This window comes from Zootoca vivipara, chromosome 5 (assembly GCF_963506605.1).
Source record: "Zootoca vivipara chromosome 5, rZooViv1.1, whole genome shotgun sequence".
Taxonomy (NCBI): domain Eukaryota; kingdom Metazoa; phylum Chordata; class Lepidosauria; order Squamata; family Lacertidae; genus Zootoca; species Zootoca vivipara.
The window spans coordinates 39,110,165-39,134,433 of record NC_083280.1 but is presented as its reverse complement, the minus strand read 5'-3'; the positions used below and the strand labels follow the sequence as shown (position 1 = coordinate 39,134,433).

At 42.6% G+C, this 24,269-nt stretch overlaps 1 protein-coding gene across 1 annotated transcript; it reads right to left on the bottom strand.

The window, feature by feature from the left end:
- Positions 1 to 524: 524 nt before the first annotated feature.
- C5H3orf70 (chromosome 5 C3orf70 homolog) lies at positions 525 to 23,079 on the bottom strand. Its single transcript, XM_035133328.2, has 2 exons — positions 22,846 to 23,079; positions 525 to 1,722 (listed from the first exon to the last, which is right to left on the bottom strand). The coding sequence occupies exons 1-2, from the start codon at positions 23,045 to 23,047 to the stop codon at positions 1,166 to 1,168; spliced, it is 759 nt and encodes a 252-aa protein (XP_034989219.1). The 5' UTR covers positions 23,048 to 23,079; the 3' UTR covers positions 525 to 1,165.
- Between the last annotated feature and the right edge of the window lie 1,190 nt (positions 23,080 to 24,269).

The window sequence follows — 24,269 nt, the reverse complement described above, 5'->3', positions numbered from 1 at the left end:
GTGATTTTCATTTATTTTTTTACAGAAGCCGCTGGTATACCACTGATCAGCTGGACAGACTTCTAAATAATGGGCTCATGAGCAGATGGCAAGGGCAGATTCGCATAATCAGTTTTGCCATGGGTGTGTTCAAACCCCAGGCAAAAACATCTGGCTGGTTTGGAGAGAGAAAAACAAAGTTTGACACCATGAACCTATTTCAGGTTAGAAGCTCTTCAATCTATGCCATACCTTTGCAACCCAATCCAATTTGGCCTCAGTTTGTAACACATGAATCAATTTAAGTCAGACTGAAGACCAAATAAAGTTGGTCAATTGGCAGTGTAACAACTCACCCTAAAAAGATTTTAAATTCAGGCATCTTTATCATTCTTTTCCAACAGGATTATGATTAATAAGGGTATATTGTGCTTTTTCTGGGAACCCCCTGAGTTACTCTGCAGCCTGTAAAAGGGTGGTGTGCATGCAGGTTATTTGAAAAGGGGGTACAATGACTGCAGAACTTGTGGTGAGAGACATGGGTCTTGGTCTCATACACGAAATTAAAAAACTAAATAAAGAAGGGCTTTGGTCACCCAAACATTTGGTGTGTTGATGAAAGGCTGCCTCCTTGCTCTGAAGAAGTAATTTGGAACTACAGTGGTACCTCGACTTATGAAGGCAATCCATTCTGTGGCGCTCTTTGTAAGTCGAAACCTTTAGTTGTCAAAGCGTCCATTTTGCGCATGCGCAAAGCGCGATTTTGCGCTTCTGCGCAGGCGCAGAACACACGCACGGTGAAAAGACCTCCAGGTTTGCCGACTTCGTAAGTCGAAACCTTTGGATGTCAAGGCATTCGGATGTCGAGGTACCACTGTAATAGAAACAGCTCACAATTCGACCTGATTTTTGCAAATTAAGTGCACCATACCAAAATCAGGCACAGTCTAGAACTAAAAAATATGTCAAATCTGTAACTTTAAAAACATACAATAGGGCTCTTGGAAATTCAGTGGTTTGATTAGGATCAAACAACTAATTCACAAGTGACTAAATACTGTTAACTACATTCCTCCGTGGGTTGTCAAGTGCATTGGAGAAAAGGACCTGTCAGAAAAAAGCTAGTATAAATGCTAGAAAACCAGTATTGTTTTAAGTATGCCTAGCTAGTTTCCAGCTCAGCACTTCACACTGTGGTTTCTATGGTCTCAATCACTTCTAGTTCGCATTGTGAGGGTGATAGGAGGGGACACTCATCCGGTTCCCAGCTACTGTCTGGACTATAATCTTCTTCTGAACTTAGCTCTGCCCCTTCCTCTGTGTCCTCATCACATGACTCCATATAGTGAGCCCCAACAGCATTGATCCCAGAGTCCTCAGAGCTGGAGGGGGAAGAGCAATGATCTATTTTTGGTGTATTATTCTCTCTCAAAATTAAGGCATTGCGTGTGGTGACCTCCTGAGGCTTCGTTTTATTGGGGGGAGCAGGAGGTTGCCTCTGCACGTAACACATCTTCCCATTGATGCATTTCACACGATAATTGTCAATAAAGAGGTCCGAGATTGTGCAGAACCGTGGGGAATCTGGGGGTAATGGTGGCTGGAAGACAGGTGCAAACTTCAAAAAGTGTTCCGTGAGCGAGACAGATATCTGAATGGTGTTTGTGGTTCCCCGAGGCCGAACAGGTATTTCTGTGCTTGGAAGTTGTTCTACTGGAGTCATAGGCTGATAGACATATTTGCCTGTGAAGGATATGAAAAGATGAATTAGAAGCCACATTCTGCTGTGTAGGAACTAGGTCAGGAACAAATTGGGCATTAGGCCCTGGATATCAGTTGCTGAGAAGTACAGGTAATGTAACAAGAAGGCTAGGAACATAGGAAGTTGCCTTATATGACGTACCAGTACCTTCACCTAGTTCAGTATTTATAAAAGTACAGTCATAACTCGGTTTAAGTATGCTTCGGTTTGAGTACTTTCAGTTTAAGTACTCCGCGGACACGTCTGGAACGGATTAATCCACTTTCCATTACTTTCAATGGGAAAGTTTGCTTCAGGTTAACTGCACTTCAGGTTAAGTACTCCACGCACCGTCTGGAACGGATTAATCCACTTTCCATTACTTTCAATGGGAAAGTTTGCTTCAGGTTAAGTACAGACTTCCGGAACCAATTACACTCATACTTTGGGTTAAGTACGCTTCAGGTTGAGTACTCCGCGGACCCGTCTGGAACGGATTAATCCACTTTCTATTACTTTTAATGGGAAAGTTCGCTTCAGGTTAAGTACGCTTCAGTTTAAGTACTCTGCGGACTGTCTGGAACGGATTAATCCACTTTCCATTACTTTCAATGGGAAAGTTCGCTTCAGGTTAAGTACAGACTTCTGGAACCAATTGTGTACTTAAACCGAGGTACCACTGTATTTATATACTGTCATTAACAGACTAGCAGTGTACAGAAAAAGTCATTTAAAATAGCATTGTCTACAAAACGAATGGGGTACCTTTTTAAAAGGGCAAGGGCTACATTTCCATCGAGGAGTGGTTAGGGGCTACATACTGGTGGTGGGTGGGAACACTCCTCTCTACCCAACCCCCTTTTCTCTCTCCTCTCTTTCACACCCACACCACATTGACACCATTTCCTTCCAGCCACTTTTCTTCTATGCTTGGGTGCGGGAGCAGGCTTTTCTTTTTCTCATCCTAGCGCAGAAGGAAAATGAGCTGCTAGAGCAGGAACAGAGCAATCTGTCTCTGCAGTGGCAGCTGACTTTCCTTCTTTGCTGGATGTGGGAAATGTGTTTTTCCCCCTCCTAGTCTAGCACAGAAGCAACGTATGTCACTGCTAGGCCAGTGGGAGGAGGGTGGGACCATTGAAGGCTCTGTGGGCCAGGTGGTTTCCCCACACTAACTGGCAGCAGCCCTTGGGGGTCTTTCCCAGCCCTCCCTGGAAAAGCCAAAAATTGAGCGTGGGACTTTCTGAATGCAAGGCATGTGTTCTACCCACTGCGCTATGGTCACACAGGTTTCCATGAGGCATCTGCATAGTCACTGTGGGAAACAACCCTGATCTAGATGGTTCCTTGGTTTAATCCCTCTGGGCTCTTTCCACATTCTTATTTGTGGCTTATTTTTCTTCACAGTCAACTGAAAGCGAGCTTTCCATAAGTGCCATGCCTACTACACAAGTATGTCTTTTGGGAGGGTGCTGCATTTTTCCTTTTGGTAGTACTGTATTGGACACGATTGTGGCTGCAGCTGGCAACGGAAGAAGTTTTAAAGCAGGATATGAAAGGACTCCAAAGCTGTGACTGCCACTGGCACTCTGATAATTCAGCTAAATAAGAAGAAAATAGGATTATGCTGGCTGTAAAATGGGCTCTTATGCTGTATTGAACAAGAAGCTTGAAAGCGCTGCTAAAGGAAGCCATATAGAATTTTAAAAAGCAAAAAGACACAGCTTTGTTGCAATGAATGAGAAATCTGAGCCCAATTCAAAAACCCAAAGGAATAGAATTTCAATGTCTTCTAAAATGCATCATGAGCAGCTGTGTGACAGAAATGTTATAAACATGGAGGACTACTGTTGTGCTCACATGCCACTGTAGTAAACACTCAGTGAAAACTTTCTACTGTTCTTGCCCACAACTAATTGGATCTATTTTGAGACAGCGCTTTTCTTTCTATGACTCTCCAGGTTCTCAGTAATGAATTACAAGCTAAACAAGTTGGCAAACAAAGCATCCATGCCTTTGTTAGCATCTGCTTCCTTTTCCCATATATGCATTTGCTAGCACAGCTAACATCTTCCATCTTCTCCATCCTTCCAAAGCTCTTATTTTGTAAGCCCAAGGCACAGACCTTATGAAAACCAGTACAGTTATGCATTAATGTATCCTTCTAATTCCAGTCAATGCAAAATGATTGACAATTATCTATTTTCAGTGTTAATCTGTGTCAATTACAGTACACATGTTAACCACTACAAACAGTGTAGAGTTAAAACACTGAACAATTGCCTGAGCTTCAGAATCTGGAGGCAAGTGTTGCAGGTGGACCCTGAATCCTAATAATGGTCATTCTACGATTACAAACATTTTTCAACAATAATGTTATCCCCATGTGTGTCTATTATGTTTCTTGCAGAGCACTTGGGTAGAGGGGAAGTAGAAGAGAGACATTTGGTTGTATGGAATCCAGGAATTCAGCTTTAGCTTCAGGTTGCGATAAGCACAAGCTTTGCAAAAATAAAATTTGTGGCTAGATTATGGGAGTTGCTCCCCTCCTGCTGGCAACAAATTCACTCCAGACCGGAGTTGAGACAACCTGGAGCCCATCTCCATTCTAAAAATTAATCAGGATAACAAAGCAAGTGCTACTCCCAAATCTTTCTGTTCAGTATTGTGGACCCTATTTTATGAAACTCCAGTTGAGGTCAGATAGGCCGCCCTCCCTGCTGCACTTCTGGCACCTACTGAAGACCTTTTACCAGTATATTTCAATTGGCTTTTAAATCGAATTTTGATTTTATAGCTCGGATGCATTTTTATTTCTGTTGCATGCCACATAGGGATGACTGTGATCAAATGGTATACAAACTAGAAGTAGAAATCATGTTCCTGGGCAGGCCTATTATTGCCTCTAGAACCTGATGTGAGGCTACAGCACTACCGATGCAGACCTGCTGAGTCCATCCCAGTCCGTTACCTCAGGGACGTAAGCACAAGGCTAAGAAATCCTTTATACATGCATAATTCAGCCAGGGATGCTGGGAAATCACAGAAAATGAATGCCAGCTGGTTCAGATTGGGCCTTTAGGCCCTACGTTGAGGAAATGAAAGCACTAAACAGCAGGGTCTGAAGGCCTGAGGCTGTAATACAGATTTCTCTTTGTAACTGAGGCCTCCCAGCCACCATTGGTAAGGAACACAAGTGAAGAGGGTGGATAGGGCCTCATTCATAGTGAGAAATCCTTAGCTGTCAGAAGTATAGACAGGAGTCAGGCTCTGGGGCCTGTAGTGCTTTGCAGGACTGGGGCCTGCCTCAGCTTGTGCTGGAGAAGCAAGGAGTGGTCACTCAGGTGAGGCCACTTGATACCTCACTGCACCTGGTGGCAGGAGCTGGGAGGGATAAAAGCCCAGCATTTCTCTTCAGCTCTTTGCCACAGCAATCCCTGCCTGGTTGCCTCTGGCCTCTTGTTCCTTGGACCCTTGCCTTGCCGACGCCTTGCTCCTTAGACCTTCATCTCTGCCTTGCTCCTTGACCCTGCGACTGCCTGCTGCTGGACCCTCAGCCCTGCACCTGTTCCTGCTTCTACATCACCATCTTGCCTCTGGTCCTGACGTCCTCAGTCAGGGCTTCAACCGCCCGCCAACCGTTCCGTGACATTAGCAGAGTCTGAAGTCTCCAATCTACGCCATATACGCAGAGCCCAGAACTCCAGGCAGGAGTTCGGATGATAGTTCTGGACACCCAGTAAACATTCAAGAAAGCAATCTATTTGCTTTCGAAGTAAAATAAAAAAATTCCTTCAGTAGCACCTTAAAGACCAACTAAGTTTTTATTTTGGTATGAGCTTTCGTGTGCATGCACACTTCTTCAAAGCTCATACCAAAATAAAAACTTAGTTGGTCTTTAAGGTGCTACTGAAGGAATTTTTTTATTTTACTTCGATCCAGACCAACACGGCTACCTACCTGTAACCAGAACTATTTGCTTTCGATTATTTCTAGATCCTACTTGAAAGTTGTGTTTGCTCATCCTTATACAAATGTTGTTTCCCATCAGATAAGCCGCTACCATTGCATAGGCACGGTGTCAGCTAATCATATACTGTACCTTACTTGAATTGTTTGAGACGCTCAGCAACATTTTAGAGGAGGGAGAAAGCGGACCGAAAACTATTTGCATCAAAAATCTAATAAGATGTCTAAGAAACATGAAACTGTCAGTATCAGATGCTCTTATCAAAACAGAAACAGTCACTAAATCTTGCTTTACAATATGGCCTAGGAGGGAATGAATGAATGAATGAATGAACGAACTACCAACAAGACTTCTGCTTCTGCAATAGGACTTTCCCCACCTTGCCTGTGCATTTCCAAAATTTGCTCCAGACGCCATGTGGGGGTACAGGGAAACAAGAGGGGGGAAGTGCTCTGTGCAAGGAGAATCCTAATGGAATAAGAGACATAGACCTACGCTGGATTCTACCTATAGGCTACAAACTGAAGTGAGCTCTAGGGGGCGGAAACACCTTCAAGGTTCTTTTGCAACTTTTTATTTTTATTTAATATTCTATTTATACAGCATTCAACTTTATTTTAAGGACTGTGTGGTTCCATCCCACTTTGAGGGTTGTTTTAAAAATAAACAAAAAAGCTGTATGCAATTTTTATGAACTAAATATATATATCCTCAGAACAATACCTGTGTGAGAGTGATTGACAAACGGTTCTTCAAGTGAGTTTCATGGCCAAGAAAGGAGATAAGTCTCAGTCCTTGACCACAAGCACTTTCCTGGTGAATAAGCCTACTCAGTCCTTATTGGGGGTGTGGATTCCCCCTTGAAGTTTTATTTCCTAAAGATTCTTTTGTACTAATATAGATCTTGGGAGTCTCCCACATCTGCTGTTACTTCACTCTTGGGCGTGACTAGTGCTGTGCTGCCTACATAAGCAGAACTGAGATTGTTATTAATATACAGGTTTTTTTTATTTAAAAAAAACCCTAAATCAAACACCTAATATTGAAACCAATGCAATGATACCAAATAGGCAGGTAAAACACTGACTTGCTGACAACTCTGTTCACTTGTAGGTATGTGCCATGTGGGTTAAACATAACCTGTTATTTCTTCCAAGTAAACTGTGTTGCACAGAACATATGTTTCATGTTTTATTTCCTAATATCTTTTAAGCAAACTTTCTGAGAAGTAACTGTCATTGAAAGCAGTTGGACTTATTTCCAAATAATAGATTTAGGGCTGCAATACAGGAAATGCTAAATTTAAAACACTCCAAAATAATGACTGGCTCCTGCTATGTTGCAGAACACTTTAGATCAAGATGTTTTGATCAGAGACTGCAGACAGGAGATACAGGATATGTTTTTGATTTTCTTGCTGGCTCACAGTCATTACTCAAGGAAACCAACCCATCTGTGCCTCCAAATGCACCAACTGTGGAAGGCTGATAATACCCATCCTTCCTTCCAAGACACACAAAGGTGACTCAAAATAGAAATTCTCCCTGTGCAGAGCTGCTGTATTCATACCACAGGTTATGTGGTAAAAAATGATACTGCAGTGGACTTTATCAGCTTTTATATATGACTGAAATAATCTATAACATACTGGGTCTTTCTGAACATTTCTTTTCCAATAGCCTCACCTACTAAGAAATAGTAATAATAATTGTCAGAGCCATAGCTTTCACATACCGGTAACCATAACTTCCACATTTTCTTGTACAGTGGTACCTTGGGTTGCAAACACTTCAGGTTACAAACTTCACTAACCCAGAAATAGTACCTCAGGTTAAGAACTTTGCTTCAGGATGAGAAAAGAAATCGTGCTCTGGCGGCGTGGCGGCAGCAGGAGGCCCCATTAGCTAAAGTGATGCTTCAGGTTAAGAACAGTTTCAGGTTAAGAATGGACCTCTGGAACGAATTAAGTTCTTAATCAGAGGTATCACTGTACACTGACCTATAATATAGAGGAATTAGATTTTTCATCACAGATCCTGGACTCAGCTACACCGCCGCAAATAAAATGTTTTAAATGTGTTGTAAGGTGCAATATACAAATGTGACACTAGATGGCAAAAGTGAGCTATGCAAAAATTAATGTATTTTCCAAAACTCTTTTTAAAAAAGCATTTTCACAGCAGTTTTTATATGTAAGTAGATTCTACCCTGTGATGATTTGTAAGTGAAGCAGATCCCAGCTATCTTAAAGAAGGCTGTGGGATAACTACTCCTGAAACCCGCCTTCAACCCAAAGATCTGAACTACTGTTAGCCAGTGGCTAACATTCCCTTCTTGGGCACAGTACTCAACTGTGTGGTTGCCGATGAGCTTCTGGCACTCTTGAATGTAAGATGGATTTTCTTTATCCATTTAGGCATGGTTTGGGAGCAGAAATTCCCTCAGTCGCTCTGAGGTAAGACCTTTACCATGAGAAAGACAAGCACACTGTTGATTCTCTTGGACCTTTATAATCTTTCAATACCACCAACCATGGTATCCTTTCTGACTGGATGAGTTGGGGACTGGGGGACTAACTAGTTCTACTCCTACTTGGATAGACAATTCTAGGTGATGATGGGGAAAGACTGCTAGACTGCTTGGCACTTGTGTTTTGGGGGTCTCCACAGGGTGCTATTCTATCCTCCATGCTGTTTTATGTTTACATATAACATTTAAATTACATGTCATTGGAGGTTTGAGGATATGGCTAGTACTGTATTGGTTTATCTGTCTAGGTGAGCAGTGTTCTGCCTATTCTGGATGGAGTTGCACTCCTCCCAAAGTATTACGTACAAAATTGGTTCATCTATGTCACTGGAGGTGCAGGTTGTCTCCGTAGCACGGAGCACCTTTTTCCAGTTTATATTGCTGTACTACTAACTAGGACTCTATCTGGACAGGGACAACCGAGCTTCAGTTTTTCATGTCCTGATAGCCTCCCATTTGCCTTCAAAGGCAGACCCATGTACAATACACTGCAATAGTCCAATGTGAAACTTCAATTAAATCAGAACACAGAAAGACTGCTAACTGGAACTGGAGAGCATGAGCTGGAGAGCATGCTGGTGCTTTCCTGGCTTCAATGGTTTCCAGTCTATTTCCAGGCCGAAGTCAAAGTGCTGGGTTTTTTTTTTGACCCTGAAAGTCCCGCATGGCATGGAACCAGAGTACCTGGAGGTTCATCTACCTAGATCTCAATAACCTTCTGAGGCCCTTTTCTCTGGGTGCTCCTGCCGGGTTATGTGTGACAGGTAACTACTGGAGAAAGGGTCTTTTCAGTAGTGGCACCTCAGCTCTCGAATGCTCTCCCCAGAGAGCCTCACTTGATGCCTGGCTTGATCTCCTGCTGACACCACGTAAAGCCACTCTTACTTTCTCAGGTCCTTCTATCAGTTCCTGTTATCTGGGCTTTAGGTATGTATGCGTTTTATTGATCTACTTATTTTTCATCTGTTTTTTTATCTCAGTCTTAAACTGTCCTGAGAAAATGGTTCAGCACATCATATAAATATTTTAAGCAAAAAAAGCAAAGTAGGCTGATACTTGTGCAGGTAGCTTTGCACAGTATTTGAAGCCAAGAGTTAATCTTTGCCTCTGCAGATTTTTTTGTCTACTGTATTTGCCATGCTCCTCTTCCAAGGGCCTCGGAATGACTTGCATGTGGTCCCAGGTGGTCTCCTATCCTGGCAGTGTCCAAGGTCAGGCTTGCTTAGTACTCAGAAACAATCAGATATACAGCATATTTGAAACTCTCAAAGGTTTCATGAGCAAGAAATACTGCAGCTTTGTCAGCGGCCCCTTATATCACTATGTTTATTCAGAAGGCATATGTTCTACTAGAAAATGGCAGGGGTCCAAGACAGATCACATACTATAGCATATAATTATAACCTACTTCCCCAAATGTATGTCTATGAAAGTAAGCATGCTAGTAGGAATTTCAAGAATGACGGGAAATGCAAGCATTTGATTTCTAAAAGGAGACGTATGAAGGCTCACATTTACATGCATCCTTTGACCTGGAAACTCTGTCTCCTAATTCCAGGTGTGTTGAGACTTGTTGCAACTACTGAGTGGCAAGGGAAATGTAAGCTGCTGCAATTTACTCTCCTTTATTAAACTTACCATGCCCAGGAATTGTAAAAATGTCCCAGGATGCAACACTGACTCAAATTAAGCCATAGAAACAATTTTTAGCTTTTAACAGAAGATTATTCACAAAGTCATTTGTCCTCTACAAGTAGCTCTAGACAGGCTTGAGCATGTTCCAAAGAAAAGGCTCAACTAACATAATGCAGAAAAGAATCTCAGTTTGGTGGTGGATTTACGGTCTACGACTCCTATGTGCCAGCCCTTTTGGAGCTCAATCCATCCACCTAAATAAATGTGACTATGTTCAAAAATGTGACAGAGCTAAATGCATAAGAATGATTTCATTAATGATATCTTGTGGTTGTGCACAATGACATTGAGAGCACACTGGTCCAGTACTCTTGAAACAGCTGACATAAGGCAGCATCCTGTGAAACTATGGAAATATCACCTCTATAAACTCATTTTGTTTATGAATCCCACCGTCACTTGATTATCAGTACTTGGTTATAATAAAAGGAAACAAATCTTTGTGGAATAATCTGTAAATGAATGTTATTTGAAAAATGCATACAGAAAACTTTTATTTTGTTCAAAGCACACCTGACTCCCACAAGCCTTATGTAATTTGAAAAAAAAATGAATTGTGCCTAGGCTTTTAAAAGCAGCCAAGGTAATTAACCCTGACCAGGTGAAAACTCAAACACTGTCTGATGCTTAGAAGGAACCGTAAGCATTAATGGCTACCTTAGAAGAATGCATTTATTTCTTAGGAAAGAAATAAAGTGCTTTGTTCCATCACAAACACCATCAGCAGAGCTGCGCTTTCTTTGGGGGAAATGGATTTGCCCTTTTTCCATTAGGAGCAGGTAATTCAATATCACCACTGTGGCCCAATCGCAAGTAAGTACATGCATTGTGCGAGAGCCCATACTAAAGTGCCAGAAAATTGGGAGTAGCTGCTCTGTAATGAGAGCAACACGTAACATCACATTGCAGAAAACCTCTAGCACCCAAGCCTTTGCTGGTCAGCTGCTCTACCAATTATTTCATGGCTCAAGAGAGAGCCTTAACCTTTCAGATTCCAGAAAGGTCAGTGGTGGTGAAAACAAGAAGTCTTGTGGCACTTCAAAAGATACCAATTTTATTGTTGCTCTTATGGGCCAGCTGCATTTGCAAAACGGCATACTGTACTAAGGAAGAAGTAGAAGACTTGGCCCTCACAAGAGCAACATATCATTCTGTGAAATCAGGGTAGAGACTTGTTTCCCATATTTGGATCAAGAGCTCCTCCATACAAAGCTTTTGTTTCTTCCCAGAGGTAGGAGAAGTTGACTCTCATAGCTCTCATTTGTTGCAGACATGACAGGTCTTTTGCAGCAAAAAGAACATTTGCTCACATGGTATAATCAACCTAATCAATCATTTCCACTAATGTGCTACCTCATTATTGTAAACAGATCTCTACCAGTTTCCTTTAGGCAGTTATTGGATGATTTTTTTCTGTAACCAGTAGAAGCATAACAGCTTGTTCCTTTAAAAAAATAAATAAGATTCAACATATACTTTGGATTTTGTATCCTTATCTATGCTTTTTCTAATACCAGATTAAACATGAGTGGTACAGAAGACAGGATACTATTGTTTTGCACCTACTGGGGCAGGAGACATAAAAACTCCCCTAGGAAAGCAATGAGAAGATATTAAGTGATAAACTTTTTTTCTTCCATCATGGCAGATATTAAGCTTAGGGATTCTGGTTCCCTCTGCCAACACACATACTTTAAGAAGGTCATATGCAAACACCGTCCAAAAGAAAGAATCCCCTCTTATAAGATGGAATAGATTTAACCTATAATTAACAGACAATGCAATCCTATACTTGTCTACTCAGAATTATGCTTAATTCCATTTATATACAGTATAGGGTTGTAGCCTCAGATTTTTTAAAATTGGGTGACAGCTCAAATATGTGCATGGAGATAGGTAAGAATCTGTCTGTAACTTATGCATTGTATCTAATGTTAGTCCTACTTAGAGCAGACTCACTGACAGTAATGGAAATGTCTTAATTTAGCTCCATTAATATCAATGCATCTACACTTAACATAACTTGGGCACAACTCTCTGTCTATGCTATCTTAAAGTCAAACACCAATCCTCTCCAATCACATCACTGATTTTAAAGAGAGGAATGTCTTCATCGAATCATAGAATTAAAGAGTTGGAAGGGTAATCTATTCTAGACTAACCCCTTGCAATGCTAGTTGTTAAGCTCATCACAATGTTAGTTTATTTACATTTTTTAAAATTCTCAGCAAGTCAATAGGTTGAGCTCAAAAAGAGTTATTTACTAATTTAGCAGTCTGTATGCATCCCTACCTCACAGCATCAAATTCTGTGGCTAATTTGAAGGTATCTAACCGTGAAATAAACAGAGGATTTGCTTAAACATTCTTTTTTCTGCTTCTATTGATCCCAGCATTCCAGTTTACCTTTGAACCTCTGTAATGTTGCTCACATATGAAAAGCGCTTTCAGCTTCTGGTCCCCCCCCCCCAAATCACCACCTTTATTAACTTGGAGGTTCATGTTTTTCAAAAAGGTTAATAATGAAAACAGCTTCAAAGTAATAAAAGTTACACTCCAATTTGGGAAATGCTTACAGAGAAGACTCCACTGTTGAGCTAAGAAAAGACACAGACAGAACTTGGGATAATTAAGTCCCCTACCCAACAGAATCACATGCATGAGGCTACATTAACTCTTATGAAAATAAAAGGTACATTGTTCACAACATAAGGAAAAACCAGAAGAGGTTGAAGATTAAGTAAAAGGTGTAAGATAGAAGAAAAAATGGATAGGGATATTTGGGAGACAGCATTTTAAACTAGATCTTCAATTTAAAGTGTCAATTTCTCAATAAGCCATAATTCTGCCCATATTGCTTGCACAGGTTTGAGGCTTGCCTCTATGCTACCCTTCCTTCAAGAGCTAGCTCCAACATTTCCACAACTTCTCTCTCAATTAGCAGGGTGCATCTAGATTTACAGGCTAAATGTGCAAACCATTTTGCAACAAGTGCCCTTAGCAATGGCAGCATTTCAATAAAGCCTAGGGAACTGGCCATGTTTTGTAGTACTTTGGTAAAGAAAAGATTACCTGGGTGTTTTCCAAAATAAAATAGAAAAGCTTGTAACTGCTGATCTCCAGCCAAATGAAAAAAGTGAAGAGGTCCATAACACATGTATTAACAAAACTCACAACTGGCCAATACTTTTACCATGAAATATAACTCCAGACTTTCAAAATTATAGGTGCTCAATACATGCTTAATCTAATCACCTGCTGAGTTAGTCAAACTGAAGTGTAACGATGCACTGGACTATTTTTGTTTGTGTATTGTATTGCATATTTCCAGGATCCATTTACCTTTTATGGATTATAAATGAAGCTTTAAATTGGCAGCAAGGTGTAAACACAGGTAGGCAGTTGATTTATGGGCCTCTAAGGCTTCCTGGAATTTATAATATGAGCAGTCACTCAACAAACTAAAAGTCTCCAGCTCATTTCCAAGAGCTGAGATAGCTATAAATATTTAGCCCGAGGGTGAACCACAAGTACATGTTCTAAACATACACATAGCCAAATTTTACATATGGTACTTAGCCATTATTTTAACTGAGGTATCATGCATTTTCATCATTTATGCTTCCATGTTATGTGCACAAATCTTTGAGGATAGGATTCTCCTCATAAAATGGAGCTTTCATATGCATAATGACAAGATATATGGCTTCCTATCATATACAACAGTCTAGTCAATATTGTATAGCAAAAAATGCTTGAAAAAGTAGACCTGGGAACTTGCAGACCCCTCAGTAAGGCACACATGTTAAAGGAACTCACTTGCTGGATCAGATTAAGATCCATTTAATCCAACATTCTTTTATCAATGTTTACCAGCCATCATACATGTATACCCTACACATGAAGGCGATAATATGCTCCTGAAGTTTGCCTCTAGCAACATGAAGTCAATTGCATTTGAACATGGGAGATTTCATTAGAGCGTAATGGACTTATCCTGCATGAATTTGCAGAGTCCTTTTTTCAAAGCCCATGATGCCTGTGGCTATCCCAAAATCCTGCAGTAGGGAATCATTTTGTCTGTGTTGAGCCCATTGCCATTTTCATTGTTATTTCCACACACACACCCTTTGATCCAAAGAGGCATCCATGTCATGTAAATTCCAATTCAGTACATATTGTCACAATTTATGCTGCCTCCTTTCTGAGGTCTTCAACCCCCATATTCATTATTTGCCAATAGTGAATGCAAATGAGATTCAAGTTGGTACTGGTACACTTTCTGTTAGTTACAGGAAGAATAGGAAGTCATGAAACCGTTACAAATTGTTGGGAGTATAGAAGGTCATCTAGCCAAGAATCCCTTCCCCAAGCCAGAATATTCTATGTAATATAAAGCATGCTAGATGAACCTTCCTTAGAAACCTCCAAGTATGAAGACTCCATTACCACAAAATGCTTGCTCCATCGTTCAGACTCTCTTATAGTTCAGAAGTTCTTTGTGGTATTTAATATCAAGCCATGTAACTTCAATTTAAACCCAAGGCTTCCTTTCTACTCTATTAGCCCAAAGTAGAAAATGCTTTCCTAAAAGCCAAGACTTCAAAACCAATTCTGAGAGTTTAAAGGAGGGTTAGGGCAAGGGCATCTTTCCTGGTTACATTTTTCAATGACAGTAGTGCCCCTGCAATTTGTAATACAAGAACTTGCACTTTTGTCCAGTTCTGAGAAACACGTGTACTGTATACGAGTACACCAAATAATTCTTGAGAGCATCCTTATCCCCACAAAGGCATGTAAACTTGTCTTGAATTAAGATTTTGATGATGTGCGACTCTCTCAAGTGGAAAATCTATATATTTCTGCTAATTCACAGTTCCCACCCCTCTTTTCATATTCTACAATAAAGATATCAGCTCCCATTTTGTGACGTGATTCTGATAACAATTTTAACAGGGTTGAATATGACCTCAATCTGTGCAGATTAATCACAAGAGAAGAAGCAACTTGATTACAAAACTTTAAACACCTGTCCCAGGAGATGCTATTTGATTGTAGAGGGCTCTTTCAACATATCAAACAGAAAATTTAAAGATACATTCTAGGAGTGGAATGTGAAATTATATATTTTAAAAATCAAGATAGAAATAAAATGCCACTTTTTAAACAGTGTGGATAATTAACTACCGGAAAAGATTAAGAAGAAGTGCAGGTGGCATATTATACTGCACCCTGAATGAAGCATCACTATAATTCATCTCCAAGTGAGTCAGTAGTAGTAATAAATATCCTCCAGTGAATAAATTGTGATGCTCTCTGGGCTGGGCTATGTGGTCAGAATGGTCCCTGCTAGCCTTGAAAAGCATGCACTCTGACAAAGCCCATAAACTCTCAATAAAATCATCAACTCAGACAATCTTGCACATGCAGAACACCACCTGTAATCACAGCTACTCCTTCATCAGTTCTCAAAATATCCCTTACCAACTAATGTACCACTGGTACAAAATTATTACTATCTGATGCCTGTGAAACTTAAAAAGAATGATGAGCTATGGCCTAAGAAAAATGGCAAATGTCTATAATGACTGGATTTCACTTGGCCATTCCGTTTTCCTCACAAAAATAAAAAGGGGTTCTTTTTTATTTTAAAAAAATTAAGTTCAGTCATATGTTCAGAATTAGAAGTCTACTCTTTAGCTGACTTTCCCAAGGTCATCTAGCACCAGTAGGTCAATATCAGATAATATTTCAAAAAGCTATTTCAGGAGATGTATAATGTGTGTGATCTTGCATCCTGCTGTTTTGCATTTACAAAAAAAGGAGAGCTTAATTGAAAAAAACTATTACAGAGTTCTGAAGCAAAAATCAATGCACTGTGCAAAATTAATCCTTCTATGTGAAGGTTTGATTTTAATCCTTGATATTGTTCCACATCTGTTCATGCCTACCACTTGAGCAATCCAGGCCTCCCTTCTCTTCATCATAGAGATAAAAGAAACAGATGTCAGCTGTGGAACAGATCTTCTCAGGGCCAATTCACACAACCAGTGGAAATGATAGTGAACACATGACAGCTATCACATTCAGTTTGCCTGATACTAACAACTATGCTCATATACTAAGAATGCCTGTTATAAATTGGTTGTAATGGTTTGGTAATATGGTATGATATCTATGTTACAATGTCATTTTTATTTCAGTTGGTATCGTTTATCACCAAATTGTTTGATTTTCTTAGACTCCTTAGGGACACAACTACTAACATCAAGAAAAAAATACTATAAGATGCTCTCAGCCCAAGGGATAGAAAGAATAATCAATTGAAGAAAAATAGAAAAAGATTTTAACAGACTTGTATTTTTCCAATTGTCTATTATTTAAGCAAGCATAAAGAGGAGGAAGCTATGGGAGTCAATGTCACTGGCAGCAGAATTCACACCATATTACATAATGCTATGCTCTTGGAAGGCGTATGTGGCCCTGAGACAATTTGATGTGCCCCTCATAATAATGCAGAAATGTACATTATCCAGAGAATCATAATGTTTTCAAGACTAAAATCTCAAATATCTGGACCCAATCTAAAATACCAAAAGATTTGCTGCCTTGGGTTTTAGGGGACAAAAATATGCTATAAATAGGTAGCGAGGCTAAACCCCAAAAAGAACCAAGTTGTCAAAATAGACCTGGAGGTTTCCTTCAGTTACGTGCACCAAAGGGAGGGAAACCTCCTTCCAGATAGGCCAGTACGCCACTAGAGATACTGTACGAAAGATGTAAAGTTTAGGGCTAATTCATATGCCATTCCATCTCATATTGTGGACCTTCCATTGTTGTTGTTTAGTCGTTTAGTCGTGTCCGACTCTTCGTGACCCCATGGACCATAGCACGCCAGGCACTCCTGTCTTGCACTGCCTCCCGCAGTTTGGTCAAACTCATGTTCGTAGCTTCGAGAACACTGTCCAACCATCTTGTCCTCTGTCGTCCCCTTCTCCTAGTGCCCTCCATCTTTCCCAACATGACTCAAGCAATAAAAGCCATGGTTGTGAAGTTAATTCACATACTGTACCAAAAAAAGTTACTCTTCCCAGCCTCATAGGTTACTCAGTTTAGGAAACCATACTTTTGCTTGTCTTGTCATTTTCCCTTGAGAAAACCCGCTCTTCACGGCTGAATCGGAGCAAACATCAGTTGGGTTTTCCATGGATGGACGTTTGCTCTGATTCAATGGTAAAGAGTGGGTTTTCCAAAGAAAAGCGTCAGGGCACACGAAAGACTGTTTGGCCCTATGCTTTCTAGGCATGGGATGAGTGGAATGTGGATGAGCCCTAGGTCCACCTATGAAGTCTCTTTCCATTGCCCATTGAAAAGGTAAGTATGTTCCAGCTTGGTCATAGTTACCATTTACTGTTCCCAAGCAAACAAAAATAAATTGAGAGGCTCTGCAATAATATGAAATTGCTCCCAAGGCAACAGTCACTTTTTTTTACCAAGAACAATTGTAATTAACTATACTCAGTATCGCCTTTCTCACATAACTAGGGGTAGGCAATATGGGTTATTTGCCAAGGTTGTATATGCATAAAGGCCAGAGGTTAGAATGGAAAGGTATGATACTGCTTGCCATAAAATATATAGGAAAACAATATATTGAGACCCCAAAACTCTGTTGAAGCTACAAAAACTGATATTTATAACTTTGCCATAAATAATAATGGCAAAATGGCTGCTCATGTTGTATACTGAAAATTGCTATTATTTTCTAAAATCTGCTCATACATCTATCTGAGAAAGTAAGACTACCAATTAATTTTAATACATTAGTAGTGTACATACCCTGTTTCTCCGAAAATAAGACGTAGCCATAAAATGACCCATAGCAGGATTTTTAAGCATTCAAGGAATATAAGCCATACCCCAAAAATAAGCCATAGTGATAGGCAGTTTAACCTTGTGTAGGTTAAACTGTACCACATTTAATTAAAAAAAAAGACTCCCCCTGAAAATAAGCCATAGTGTGGTGGTTTTTTGGGGGGTTTTTTTGAGAAAAAAATAAATATAAGTGTCTTATTTTCAGAGAAACACAGTATATGTACTGATCACCCATTTCCCACATCTCAAAGTTACAAGCCATTTCTTAGGTAATAATATATTTAAATATGCAACATTCCCAAGGGGAAACAAATACAGAGCCTATGCTAAATTAATAGGGATTTTATAATTGTTTGCACTGGTTTTCCTGGAGGTAAAAAAGAAGAAATCCAGGGCGGACCTTAATTTACCTTTAAAAGAAATGTTAGCGTCAATGTAGAGAAAGACGGAAAACAACAGCTACTACTGGTGGAACTTTTCATTCAATACTGTAATCATAAGCTGCCAATTTTCACTAAGGAACCAATCAGCTAAGCAAGCAGGTTCAGGAAGAATTGTGTGGGATGAACTCTGCAGGCCACTGAACTCATGCCTCCTCTTGTTGCTCTATGTTCACTGCTGTGTCACAATTCTGCTCATTCACCAAAGACATTCTGCTCATTCACCAAAGACTGACAAGAAACATGCCACCTCATTCTGGAACTCCAAAGGTGGGGACTGAATCCTTGATGAGTAGTGGGACCATCCATACCGCTAGATAAGGACGTTCAACTGTCTAATTTTGTATTTAATTGATTTTATTCCTTAAAGGGACCCAGGTGGCGCTGTGGGTTAAACCACAGAGTCTAGGGCTTGCTGATCAGAAGGTCGGCGGTTTGAATCCCTGCAACGGGGTGAGCTCCCGTTGCTCGGTTCCAGCTCCTGCCCACCTAGCAGTTCGAAAGCACATCAAAGTGCAAGTAGATAAATAGGGACCGCTCCGGCGAGAAGGTAAACAGCGTTTCCGTGCGCTGTTCTGGTTCGCCAGAAGCAGCTTTGTCATGCTGGCCACATGACCCGGAAGCTGTCTGCGGACAAACGCCGCAACCCCAGAGTCGGACACGACTGGACCTGATGGTCAGGGGCCCCTTTAACTTTACCTATTCCTTAAATATCTATGCTGTCCTTCATCTGAGGATTGAAGGGTGGTTTACAATATAAAAATACAAAATATAATTTGTCTAGCCAAGCCTTTGTGATCTTATGGATTCCTATGATATTTATGTCCTCAATACTGACTCGATTTTCTCCCTAAGAACTTTACCTCCCATTTCCTTTCCAGCCCTGTTTCTCCACTGGCAAAAGAAATCTCAGTAGATTCAGAGTATGTCAACACAGGAATCACTGTTTTAGCACTAATAAATGGGGCAAGTCCTAGAAGTGGGAGGTGGTCCATTTGGAACCAAGGAAGCTGCCTTCTAAAAGACCACTGCGCCATCCAGTTCAGCACTACCTACACCAGGGATGGAGAATATTTTTCAGCCCTAGGCTCACATTCCCTTTTGGGCAACCTTTGGAGGGCTGTGTATGCCAGTGGTGGGCAAAACCAGAGGCAAAAGTGAGTGAAGCAACTCATGCAATATTTACTCACATCCTCCATCCAGAGAAGCAAGAGGCATTGACTGAGGTCAAGGACCTTTGGAGTATGATGGAGAACCAGTGAGATGTGTAGCATAGGGAGTTCAGAGGGCCAGACAGAGGGGCGCTACCTGTGTTTCACTTTCACTGGAAAAGGCTCCTGAGGGTTGCAGATAGATGCCATTCCTGGCCCTACCTGGAGATGCAAGGGATCACCTGAATGCAAATTGCATGCTCTGCCACTGAGTTATGACCCTTCCTGTCACGTGTTGAATTTTGCATTACATCCCACGCTATGAGACCTCTGCAACTCGTTAATTCTCCATGTCTATGATGAGTGCTGTTACCTTCTGACTTGCAGGGACAAAACCTTTCAACTGCAGATATGTCTTCCTGGGACAAATAGCTTTGAGGAAATTTTCTTTAGGATCATGGAGCAGAGGGAAAGGGTTAAGCCCCCTCCACCAGGGCTACTGTCGCAATCCAGATTAGGAGGCCCAGAGCTATTACCGTACTTCTCCGTGTATAAGACTATATTTGTTTACTAAAACATAATGTTTAAAAAGGGGGCTTATATATGGGGGGGCAATCTCCCCCCATTTTCTGAATTTTGAGTCCCCATCTTATACACGGGGGCATTATACACTGAAAAATACAGTATTTTGCTTTTTAAAAAAACACAACACTCAAACAAATGCAAATATATATTTAACATAATGTTCAGTTTGGCCCTCCGAGTGCCATTCTGTCCAATCCTGATATAACTTTGGCTGGATTCCCTCCACTGCTAATGGAAAGGAGTGCATTGTTTTAATGGTTATCTGCACAGAGTCCTTGGAAATTGCTAAGAGCTTTTTAAGATCAGTTACAGATAGGAGTATTTCTACTGAATGCTTTCACAAAATCTTGGTCAATCCTGATATCGGAGAAAGCACTTGATCAGGCTGTGATCGTAGTGATGTGCAAGTGGGAGAATCAACTTATCCACTTGATTAGAAGCACTAAAGCAGCAGATTCAAAAAGGCTTAACAGTGTGCTTTACCAACAGGAAACCAGAAACATTATCAGAGAGCATTTAGTGAACACTAATGTGTATGGCATCATTAGAGCTTTAGTGGAGCACTGTTCTACTCAGCAACAACCTAATTTTGTAGGCTGAAACAGCACAAAGGGGTAAGGTGGGGAAGAACTATAGTTTAAGAATGCTGATGTCCATCTAACTCAGGGTGTGGAGTTGTAGTTCATGCTAACCATGTCCACAGTCCCAAGTGAATTTTAGTTTTATTGCCATTTGTTAGCAAGTTGATGCATCACTAGGGCCTCCCAAATGAGGGGGTGGAAAGCAAAACCCAATGAGATCAAAGAGAGGGAAAGCTGAGGCCATTAAAACGTGCGAAAATATAGATTTGGACAAGAAGTACACACCATTAGTTGATAGCTTGACAATTTATTGTGGAGCAAGCAGTTTTCAAAAGGAGATACAACAAACCTCTAAATTTACAAATGAGGTATAGTTTAAAAGCAGAAAATGACAATGAATCCTATCCTAACATATAAATTTCCTCAGGTCACAAGGACTGGGACATGAGTCATGATGCTTTGTGAGTGGAGAGAAAACCCCACAGAGACTTGGATGGGAACAACAGGATGCTGAAGAAGAAAACTGAAATGCGATTTCTCTTTTGTAACAAGTCCAATGCATCTACCTCTCAGTTTTCTGGCTGTAGATAATGAAATGGCCACATCAAGCAACTGAGATTTGCTGTGTGACTTGTTCCAGATAGATGGTGTGGCACTGAGTTTCATGACAACTATACCAATAAAAATGGGAAGAAAGAGCATATCGTTTATCATCTATTTTCTTCTGCATGGCCTGTCCTTCACTCTGGGTCACCTCCTAGCATTCAATAAGGTGTTTCTAGCTTGGACAAGGGAGGGGTGTGTGTGACTAAACCAAAAAACCAAATCCATAATTGAGAATGAATACATTTGAACTAAACCATTCTTTAGTACATTTTAGAAGCATTCTTTGGGCATAGATTAAATTTCAGGTTGCCAGGGAAGATCCTTTAATAGCTTGGAAACGAGACAGCAATAAGATTACAGGCTCTATTAAATGCAGCTCCATACTATAAGAGAATAAATAACAGAAACCACCAATTTTTAAAGCCACTCTGAATCAGCAAGCCTAGCCTGAAACAGCAAGCCCAAGCCCACAAAAGAAGGTATTTCTGATGGGTATTTCTGATTTCTCCCCAGGGAGGCATGCCTAGTGCCATCTTTATCCAGTTTTAGGCACCAAGCAAATAATTTCCTCTTATTTACTGAGGTTTTTGGCTCTAGATTTGAAGGGTGGTAGCATGGCCTCTTTGGGTAGGACAGGACCTGTAATCCTGCCTTTTTGTTCAGCTGTGTTTTTAGCCCTTTTTTTGTACTGCTGCCTTTTTAGGGCGTGGGGTTGTTGTTGTTTTTTGGTTCTTAACTGATTTTAGCCTAAGTCAATCAGCCTCACTTTGTAAGAAACCAACTAACAAATACAATAAAAATAACAGCCAAACTAAATGCCTTTTTTTCAATCACTAGCGTTTATACATTGATATAACTTAGACTTCATACACATTATGAGAGCCACTCTTAGCGCACAAAATCCAGTAAGGAAAACCTACAAATAGTGCAGCCCATCCCACGGAATGTTGGATCCATTTCCTGCCTGAACATCTGTGTTCATATACAAGGAACCTACAACTCCAGCGGTTGTCATAGACAGAAGAGGGAGCGCCTTCTTGTAGTGACAGAGGCTAGGATTATATTGGAGGTTTGCTGCTTCTCAGCCCCCCTAAAACAAAAAAGATACGTGGAGCGGGGAGAGAGGGGAACGTGGTTCTGTTCGCACCCCTCTGCTTCCCTTCCACATTTTACCCATTACTGCCACTAACGCAGCTTTACAGCGAGCCCATCCCATTCTTGCCTCATCAGATACATGCAGGCTGGGAGGCTAGAGAAATCCATCGCGTTCCGGGTGCCATGCGATCAGCCACTATCGATCTCGCCGTCAAATCCTGCCCTCCGGGCACCACAGAGCCACTGAGGCGAAGGGAAGGAAGGCGGGCAAGAGCTTGCCTGCTCCCCAGGATCCGAATCCCAGGGGGGCAAATAGGGTGCGCTTCTCTCCTCCCCCCCCCTCCGCGCTCCGGGATGCTCGCCTGCTCTTCCTCCCTGACGGCTAGCAAACCACCACCCAAACGGCGCGCCACTCCCCGCCTCGACAGGAATCTCTGCAGCGTTCAGCCAGGGGGCTCCCTGCGCTTGCAGGGAGGGAGGGAGGAAGGAAGGAAGCCTCTGGAAGTCCGCGGGCTGCGAGGGGCCAAGGCGCGCTGCTCGTCCGGGCGGCCCGCCCATCCCGCGCCATCCATCCATCCACCTCGTCCCCCCAAAATACTCACAGTGGCACCAGCCCAGGTGGCAGCACCAGTGCAGGCGGAAACAGCGTCCGTGGCTGTGCGTGGTGCACAGCGACAGCCCGTCGCAAGGCTGGAAGTCGGGTCTCCCGGCGCAGCTGCGGGCCAGCGCTTGCGCCTCGTCCAGTTTCTCGCTCTTGCCCGCCACCAGAGAAGCGGCACTGGCCGCCGCCCCAGTCCCGCTCATGGCGCTGCTGGTGGTTCTGCCGTCGCCGCTTTCCCCGCCGCCGCCGCCGCCGCCGCCACCTGCAGCCCGCGCCGAACCGCGCACCTCCGCCGAGTCACTCCCGCCTGCGCGCACACAAGGCGCAGCGGGGCGGCGAGCAGCGCTTCTGGCCAGGAGGGACGACGCCACGGGCTAGCCCGGCCGCGCCTGGAGCCACCCTGGCCTGGCGCCCGGCTCCGCCTCAGCCGCCACAGCCCGCCCCCTCCAGCGGGTGAGTGGGTTGGCGGGAGGGTGGGGCTCTGAATGAGCGGGCGAGGGAGTGAGGGGAAGTCTGCCGTGGGGACTCCGCCAGACGCCTCGTGAGCGGGAGGAGGGCGGGAGAGGGAGAGGAATCCTCCCGGGAGACCAAGACCGGCCAGCCCTCGCCGCCCTCCGAGGACGCGCAGCGGCTCCTGGGCTGGCAGCCCCTGCTTCAGGCGAGGCGAGGCGAGGGAGGGAGGGGCGCCCGGTGCCCGCTCCCCAGCCCTGCTGGCAGCCAGTCAGAGCGGCAGGTGGGCCTCCCTTCTCTCGAGGGACCGGTTACCAAGGAGCCTCACCTGCCCTTGGGGAGGGAGGGAGAGGAAGCCCCCACCCCACCCCACCCCGGGCTCCAGCAGACCCCCTGCTGCTGGAAGCCATATCGAATGCATCGTCAGCTGCTTCCACAACCACTGACTGGGAATCTTTGGGTGGGCGGGTTTTTGTTTTTTAAATTAGTCAGAGGCAACCATTTCCCTCTTGACAACACTCCATCTGGTACCTAGCGGCGGCCCCGCTTTCCCGGATAACCTTTCCACGCCGCTCCGATGATGATCTCGCCACCCCCTCTATCTGGACCCTGCGGGCTTGTATAGCAGCAAATCCGCAACGTGGCGATACAGGACATCTGTTATAGACGTGCAAATGCTCCTAGCAGGGCTCCCCCGTCGGCTTTGCAAGACATACACTAAATAATAAAGACGGGTGGCTTGAAGCAAGCTGATTTCGTATAAATATGTCATAAGCTGATAAGTGTGTATGAATGAAGCCCTGCTTCTTTTTGCATGGGGTTGATAATTGCTCCCTCCTTGGCTCAGTGCGTTCCAGAAGAAAAGGAAGGCAAAGCAGGAGTTTGTCCGAAAGGCCATGCAATGGCATTCAGAAAGCTCCCTTCTACTGTTGCATGCCACCCTGGTCTCTCAGCGGTGCAAGATTCCATGGGTTC